This window comes from Psammomys obesus, unplaced genomic scaffold (assembly GCF_907164565.1).
Source record: "Psammomys obesus unplaced genomic scaffold, mPsaObe1.curated_primary_1811, whole genome shotgun sequence".
Classification (NCBI taxonomy): Eukaryota; Metazoa; Chordata; class Mammalia; order Rodentia; family Muridae; genus Psammomys; species Psammomys obesus.
Window position 1 is genome coordinate 16,138,220 of NW_026592510.1, and position 9,439 is coordinate 16,147,658.

The following is a 9,439-nucleotide window of genomic DNA, read 5'->3' on the forward strand; positions in this document are numbered from 1 at the left end:
ATCTATCTATCTATCTATCTATCTATCTATCTATCTATCTATCTATCCATCCATCCATCTATCTACACAACTCTAGAATTATATGATTTAAGATGGAATAAAGAATGTATAGTCGGCTAAAATATCATGTTTTATTTTACTTTTAAAGCATTTGAGGGTCATATACGCTTTCTTAGTGCATGCTCCTATATTTTTAGGCCTTCACATGCCATACATGCTCCTAGAAACATACATAAACAAAATACAAAAAGTTGTCTGCATTTAAAAAACTTGTGGGCTACAGTGTGATGGGCAGAACTTAGCCCTCCAAGCTGCACACGAGCTAATTCCTCGTACCTGTGAGCCTATTGTTGGCAAATAAAGACATTATAGATGTAGGAACTCATCTGGATGAACGACCCTGAACAATGCTAAGTGAGTGTATTAAAATCATGAGGGAATCTCTCTACAAGAAGGGAACAGGACCAATGAGAGATACCTGAGATCTGACAATGGAAGCAGTGGTTGCAGTGATGGAGGAAGGGGCGCTGAAGGAGTAGGGACAACCGCTGGGAGTTAGAAAAGTTAGGGAAACAGATTCTCCCCATGTGACTTCTGACTTCTGGAGCTGTGAGAAAATAGTTGTAATATTTCAACCCACATTTGTGTCAATTTGTTCTATCAAAACCAAGGAGGCACTGTGGGTAGACGTTGCTCTTTGTGAAGCAGGTTCTGATGAGCTGTTTAATCACCTAACCCGTCACCTAAATCTTCAGTCCAGCATTTGAGAACTGAAACACTTAGAATGCACAGTTTGCAGACTCACTGTTTGACATGCTTTCTTCTGGAATGTGCTAGGAAGCCTATTCATCGACAGGCAAGCACCTGATAAACAAGACCAGGAGAAGTTACTGTAAAGAATAAGATATGAGATGGGCATGTCTGAGTCAAGAAGACAGATTACTTAAACATGATGTATCATCCTAAGGGAAATTTATATTTCTGATGTAGAAGGCTCTACAATATCCCTCCCATCATATAGACTCACAATAACATTTAATTCTCCCTTCCTAGGACCCCAGAAAATGCTATGTGCCTCAGAACATGCAGTGTGCTGTTCTGAGTCACATCTACAGCGAGTTTCCCATTTCATCATTGTTCCTTACTGCCATTTTTTTCCTCCTTCCCTCAATATTCTGTTGAGACACTACTCTTTCCCCTGCTGGCTCTGCTGACTTTCCCATAAGTGCTTGGTACCCCTTTGGAGAAAAAAAAAAGACAGAAAAGGAGAGAAATATAGAATGCTGGCTAGGTCAATGGAATCTGGGAGAATGAAGGTAACATGGTAGATATAACAGCTTTGAATGCTGGTAAGCACTGGCCCTCATGATATCTGTACTTATATCCTTGCATCTAGAAACATTTCTATCATTCAGCCACTTAAAAATAGTAAATAGTAAAGTAGTAAAGGTAGATGAGTTTAAATAATTATGAAGATGCACTCTGAAAGCTCATGATTCTATCGGAACATTCTAGATGTTTTCTCTGCTTCTCCATAAATAGTTTCCACTTTGTTCTCTTTCCATGATGCTGTGGCACTCAAAACCCTCTTGGTTCTAAAAATCCCCAATAAATTGGCTTTCCTTTCAGCTCTGCAGTATTTCTCATATTTGAAAGACAGACAACAGAACTTTTCCTGTGGGCCAAGTAAGCATGTGAAGAAGCTATTGTTGACATTGTGCATTAAAGAAGATTAAGAAGCCAAGTGCTGTACTATTCCCCAAACTAGTCCATATTTTAACCCCTTTATGTCTCTAGTATCCAACAATGCTGGGTATAGATTATCCATTAAGTAAATATGAAATTATTTTATTCATGGTTATTCTAGAATTCCTGGGATGAGTTTATTTTGTTAAAAATAAATTCATCCTGCATATCTTCTTTTGAAAACTAATTTTCAAAGTTTTTTTTTTTTTTTTAAATCACTGTTGTGTTTTGAATGTGAAATACCCTCCTTAGGCTCATGTATTTGAAAACTCGACTATGAGCTGATGGCACTGTTTTCAAAGGTGATAGAACCTTGCTGGAGAAAATGGGTCACTGTGGGGAAGTCTAGGGAGACATCAGCTTGAACCCCACTGCTGTTCAATCTTTGTTTCCTGACTGTGTTGGAAATGTGATCAGCTACTTCACACTCATGCTGACTATGCTTTCCTGGTTAGTGGACTGTTTCTCCTTCAACTGTAAGCCAAAGAAAGCTCTCCTCTCTTACATAGCTTCTTGTCATGAAGTTGTCCAATAACAAGGAAAGCTACTAACACAAGTGCTTTTTAAAAACCTCATTGAAGTATATAATCCATGTACCATACACTTTACACTTTAAAAACATGCAATTCAATGCCAGATACAAACCTAAAATTTCTATATGGCCAATATTTTTCTACCTTATTTTAAACTTTAGTGTCATTAAGTTTCTCAGTTAAAAGAAAAAGATACTGGTATTGTGACTTGAGGATGGAAACACTTGGTTTGAGAGCAACAAAACACAGAGAAGTTATTTTTCATTTACTACATATGCATACTTATTTTTTTTTCTGTATCATGACATGTAGTCTTCAAGCCAGTGGCTTAGAAACATGACAGTTTTGATACCAATATTAGGGGTCATCTGAAGACATAAATGTGTGCATTAATAAAGACTGTATCCTACCAGGAGTTTGTGCGTCTCACCGTTTCCGATGTTCTGACCACTTACGTCACGATTCTCATTGGTGACTTCCTCAGAGCATGCTTCGTGAGGTTCTGCAATTACTGCTGGTGCTGGGATTTAGAATATGGATATGTAAGTACGGTTTTGCTAGCTTTTCCTTTGTCAGATTTTCCCTCTGTGATTCATTGTTTACACACACTCCACAAGTAGAAAGGTGCCTCAGCGTTACATGAGTGAGGTCGCCTTGTGAGAAGTCAATAAGCAAAGACTAATCAGGGCAGTTACAGTTTAGAAGAATCCAGACATGAGTATCATGGTTTCCAACACTGAAGTAAAATTATCTCAGGCTCTTTACAGTGATGGCCAAAGTGTCAGTTAAAATGTTGAAGGAAATCTTGGCCCAAAGGTCAGTTCCCTTCCCATGAACCTAGCTGGTGCCGATCCTAGATTGCTACAATCGGTATACTCTATATATCCCTGTGAATTTTGCGGTGGGACTGGGTAATTATCACGCGCCATTTTCTATGAACATGAGGGGATGAAATTATTCAGTGAATACGGTGTTCGTTTTTTTTTGAGGCTCGCAGACTAATAAAAGCCTGACAGAGACAACAGCAGGGGGCTGTGGAGATTTCAAGTTCGCGTGATAAGATTTTACTAAATGGAGCCCAGGGGCAGCCTGGTTTCCTGAAACAATAGCCCAGGGTTTTCTGAACCCTTCTGGCGTTGGCTTTTCCTCTGTGTCCAAGCTCAAGTCTCTCTCACACTTAAGGAGAGTGGCCGAGCATGTATGGTTTCATAGTTTTGTCGTCTAACATGTCAACAGGTCTTCCTTGCCTCTTTAAGCAAATAAAATTAGTTTTAGTTAATCCTTAGAAATAGGAATTGAGGGACTGGTGGTGACCTTATGCTTAAGCTCTCAATGGCTTTGTGGACACTCTGAATGTGCCCCAGATACCCCTATAGGGCTCTCAGTACCTAAAACAGTTTGTTTCCTTTCTTTCTGCCTCAGCCTAGTTGCTAGGATCTGATTTTTACCTATGTGGACCTTTTTATTTTCAAACACAAGAGGATCTTTTCATTTACACATACTATTTCTCCTTCAAAGGGATAATGATACCCTACAATGGGGCATGGCTAATTCCTTCTTGTCATTAGGCACTACTTTCATTGTCACCTCCTCTCTGGCCATCAATCTAACATAGTCCATCAAATGCTGTGGCAACTTACAGTTTTGTTTTAATGCACAAGATGTATAACTACTTGACATTTCTTTTTCAACTGATTATTACTTGTCTCCCCTTACAGTGAGGTATTTAGGAAAATTAAACAAACAATGACAAAAATCTGTTATCTGAATGAGGCTAGCCACACAGCAAGTGTTCCGTGCTGACTGTGGGGTTTAACTTGTACCTCCATATCCTGACACCATCAAGGCAGCAGTGGTAGCTGGAAGAACTTTGTCTCTGTCTCTTTATAGGCTGGGCCCACAAAGTCGTTCTGCTTGTGTATTCGAAGCCAGCAACATTTCTTTTCCCACCAGTGAAGGAGTGTTCAGCATAAATGATCTCACTTCTAGGTCATGCTTTCTTGTATGTAGACTAGGTCCACATTCAAGATTCTGGGCTACATCTTTTGGCCTTCTGACTTTGAGACAATGCCTTTTATTAGATCATCTCTGTCACCCTCACTTTAGGTGCTCTTTGGATGAGGCAAAAGCAGTTAGCTAATGTTCTCTGGTACATGGCCGTGAGGTAATGCAGTAGATCCACCGTGCAGCATTCCAGCTACTTGCTATGAGGTATTCCTCTGGCTTGGATTCATTTCTGTTTTCCTTGCCTGATTCAGCTCTTCTGAGGCAAGCATAAAAATTACCATCTCTTGCTTAGATCATGGCTTGTCTTTTGTTTGCCTTTTATCCCTTGCTACTTTCTCCTGAAGTGGTGGAGAAGTTGACTGAGAATATGAAGTCAACATAACATGACCTGGATGCATAAAAGCTGTACTTAAGTGACTGTAATTTATTATTTATTGCATGCTGACAGAGCTCTTGGGTTAGCACAAAGTACAGGAAACAAGTTGCTGTTTTTAAGTCATAAAGGAAGATTTTTCTCTCCTATTACCTTTGGAAGGTTCTTTGAAGAAAAGCTCATAATCAAAACAAGTTATAAAATGTTAATGTTGGATGACGTATCTTTGTTGTGGATCATATCATCCTGCCAATGACTGACTAACTTCCTTGGGAGCCTGCTGGTGCCTGGATACTGTGAGCAAACCCTTCCAACTGCTGAGGGGCATAAAGATGAGGAAGCTGGAGCCCACAGAGAGGATGCAATTTAGACGTAAAGTCTTGATTTTAATTTGCCTGCCCAGTGTTTAGATATTTTTAATGAGCTAATAAATTTTAAAACCTGGAGCTTCTACATAATAGCTAATAGAGCTTGGCCATATTAGACCCATATTCCCAATTGGGGACAAAAAGGCTTAATGGAAGAAATTACCTGCTTCTACTGTTAGCATATTCATTCTTCAATTTTACAAACACCACTACTCTTATTTTGCAAGCTCTTCGAATCAAGAAGGGTTTCCTACAAGGTAAACAACAAAAAACAGAGCAATTGTTCTGGGACTTTGGCATCAATACAAAGACCTTATGGAGGAGATGTTTCAGTTGACCTTGAAGGTTGTATAGGATTTCAAGAGATGAAGGAGGCATTTCCTGGAAGGGACAAATGAGACAGGTCCTCAGAGATGATCTGTATAGTATTTTTTTTTTTTTTTTTTTGCTCTTGCTTTAGATTTGCTAATTGACAATTTTGGTTCAAAAAGTGCTTATCATGAAGAGAAGGAAAACTTGAGATGAAGTGAGGAGAGAATTCCAAGTATCTTCAGAAATTGAGAGAAAATGTGCTCATTTCTGTCACTATATATTTTTTCTTGGAATTCAAAAATTATAGTGATATTATTGTAGAAAAAAATAGAAAATATAATAATGTTAAAGACAAATAAATAAAAATCACAGTTGGATGTGGTGGACATGTCTTTACCTCTAGCACACAGGAAGTAGAAGTAGACATATCTCTGTGAGTTTGAGGTCATTTACATAGTGAGTTCCAGGACACCCAGAGATACATAGTGAGTCCCTGTCTCAAAAATAAAATAAAGAAATAAAAATAAAAGTATTTGAAGGAGGATGGGGAAGGACAAGTGGGGTGAAGGATGGAGAGAAGAAGAGGGAGGAGAAACTGTCGTTAGGATGTAAAGAAAATAAATAAATAATAAGATAAAAATATTTAATAATCACAGACAATTGTAACACTAGTGAGACCATTTAATTACCTAAATTAAATAGTCTTACTATAACTTATGTCCATAAATATTATGTATTCATAATTCCATTTTAGATTAAATATATATAGTTGTATATGTATATAATCATGTGTGTTCATACAGAGACAGATAATCTATATGCCTATTTTTTCCTGCACCTCACTGACTGTGTCACCACAACTTCCTGTTACTAACATGCTATTTATTTGTGAATGGGGGACCAAGCCTAAGGCCTCAGACATGCTAACTTGTGCTCCAGCACTAAGCCACCACTTTGGCATCTGTAAAACAAATTTATTTTTATTAACATAGATTAATTGTATAAGGCAATAAGATTTGACATATTTAAGCATAACATAAAATGAAACGATAATATTGTATATTTATTGTAGTCACCTCTTTACCTATTCTTTGCTTGTTTTGCCTGTCAATACCAGTGATTGTCCAAACTTCAATTTCATGTCTTAGTCCCCCATGCATTCTGTATGTAATCAAAAAAATTCAATTCCTATCTCCATGAATCTAGCTTATTTTTATCATGATAATTTGTATTTTCATTAAATTTTCCACAAATGACATGATTTTGCTCTTTTAAAATGTGGTATGTTTTTTAAAAATGGTTTTATTATATTCTACTGATGGATTTAGAATAATTTACAGGAGTTTATTCATTGTCAGTTGAAGCATATCTGTTTTTGTTAAATTAATTGTCATGAAATGACATTTAATTATATTGATATGTCAACATCATTTGTTCCTTATGATGAATTTTCCCAAGCTGATTTGCTTGGTTAGAGAAAAGGTACCTTTTCATTCTTTCACTATTTCATTCTCTTTTATTGTGTTTTTGTAGTTCAACAGTTCAATCAAGACTATCTTTACTTAGCGTTTAATTTACACTGACAACAAGCTTTGTGCTTATCAACCAAGTGAGTCAAGAGCATCTCTTCTGAAGAGATGTAGGACTGAACACAAAGAGCATCTCTTCTGAAGAGATGTAGGACTGAACACAAACACGTGTGGACAAATTCACAATCTTCTTTATACTTGTTTTTTTTTTTAAAGGGGATCTTTGTTATAGTAGTATAAATTGAAACCATGAGAGACTTCCTTGAGGACTGAAGAGGTGGCTCAAGATTACCCATAAATATGTATAATAGACAGACTATATGAGTGAAGGGCTAATCATTCAGCCCTCTGTAACATTCAATTTTTATTTAGTATTTACTTTATATCAAAAGTATTGTAAATAACTTACATTTGTAAATTATTTTTTCATTCCATGTAAACAAACCAGCAATGCTGTGAAGTAGGTATTATTTCCATGCATAATAAACTAAGGCTTAAAGAATGTTAAGTCAATGACATACAGCCAGATAGTGGTAGAGTTAAAGTTCAAACCCCTGCCTATTTTACTTTAGAGCTGCTAACCACATTTCCACTCTGTTTAACTTTCACTGTAACCCAGGATATTTCTCTGCCAAACAATGAATGTAATCTATGGCTTTAAGCTTCAATTTCTCCCTTGTTTAGAGAAATTACATTCAGTTGAACAGACTGAACACAAGTGGGTGGAAGACACGCTATGAGATGCAACCTAGGTAGGTATGGGGAAGTATGAAATTACCATCAGGAAGACAGCACGAGACAGAGGCAGTAAGAAGTCTTGGGTGTACCTCGATGGAGCAAGAATGAATGAGGAGAACCCGCTGTACAGCCTTCGTTTGATGTTGCACTCGGTATAGAGTCAGACTGAAGCTGGCACAGTGCTGCTGCTATGTTAAAGGGCAAGAGCCTCAAGAGCTGGATAGTCCTGGGAGATGAAGCCACACTGTATCCTGTCATAGTGCTTCTCAAATTTATCAGGGTCCACAGATGGACTCAGGGGAATTTGGGAGTTCTATTCAGTACCTCTGAGCCAGGACCCAGAAATTAACTTTTCTTACCAGCTCCTTAATAACCCTGCTGTCTCCAGTCTAGAGCCTCCACACAAGCCAGGCTGCCATGGAGCCACAACCCACACCAGCCTGTAGCGCCAGGTGGAGCTGTCCAGCTGTGGGATTTGGAAACTGTTTGACACAGGTCAGGCAGATCATCGCAAAGACAGAGTACATTGATTCTGAGGTCCCGAATTACGTTGCATAACATCTGTGTGGTGGCTTTCTGCTCCAGATAATTCCATTTTCAGGGACACACTGGAGTGCCCCAGGGTGCATATCCAGTGAACCGTGTATCTTCCTTGGGTAGATACCTGATTCTATCTCACTGCAAAGTCCCCAAAGTACAACATCATGGCTTCCATTCCCTTAGTTGTTATCCTCTGACCAAATACAAGTGAGTCCTCCTGTGGCTGGCAGGGTAGGTGTGGTGAGTGGCCGTGGGTGATCTTCTTACACTGCTCTCATTACATTATCTCAGGTTTCAAGGAAATAGAAGGCTTTTCCCCTTTCTCATGCAGCATTTACCTTTTAATGTATTTTCGCCCCATTTCAGAGGCAATTCAACAAATAGATTGCAAGTTAATCTATATTTGATGAGGTATTGATTTAATACTTTAACATATAATATAAGATTATGTTTTCTAAAAGAATGAATACTGAGTCATATATCTGTGTGTATCTGTATAACCTTCCTGCCTTCTAATAAATATATTGTTTTTAGATTGGGGTATTGTGTGTTTGCTACGTGACCTATCAGATTCCATTTCTGCATTGTTTTCAGAGGACCAATTCTTTAAATAACTGGGCTTAGTTTTCAATAAGTAATGAGATTTTAGGTTGCAAAAGAACGCCAGAAATTTTCTAGTTCGGGAATTGGTGATCATTTTTCTGAGAAGGAATGGGCAAAATTTTAAACTTTGCGAGTAGTATACTCTCTGCTTCAGGCAATAGACTCTGTCTTAATCTAAACCTGCGAGAAAAATGCAGCAGGAGGAGGTGCAGCTTTATCCTTAAAGAAGATCACTGAGAAAAGCAGATAGCTATCCATATTCAGTTTATGGACTATTCCGTGCTGGCTTTGAGTCCATTTCATTCCTCAATTTATCTGTGCAGAAACTGGGTCCCAAAGAGATGAGTGATGGGCTCAGCTCATGTAGTCAGGAGTCACTGGGGCAAGGATTACTCCTCAAATATAAATCAGGTTAAACATCTGCACATAGAGCTATGGGCACAAGAGCACCCTGGCATCCTTCCTGTTCCCCGTCAGTTTGGTAGCCAAACACTTTATTCCTTTCCCTGCCTCTGCTGTGTCGGGGAGGTCAGGAGAGGCCCAGTATGTCCTCTGTGTTTTCTTTTTAAAGATGTATTTATTTTTATTTAATGTGTACATATGAGTATATATATATATAATACACACACATATATACATATACATACATACATACATACATACATACATACATACATACATACATACATA

At 38.1% G+C, this 9,439-nt stretch overlaps 1 protein-coding gene across 1 annotated transcript in view; it reads left to right on the top strand.

The window, feature by feature from the left end:
• Tmc1 (transmembrane channel like 1) overlaps positions 1-9,439 on the top strand; it is a 175,569-nt gene that overhangs the window by 144,428 nt on the left and 21,702 nt on the right. Inside the window, exon 15 of the mRNA XM_055614177.1 lies at positions 2,693-2,821. Coding sequence (XP_055470152.1) covers positions 2,693-2,821 — 129 coding nt within the window. The remainder of the gene's footprint in view (positions 1-2,692; positions 2,822-9,439) is intronic.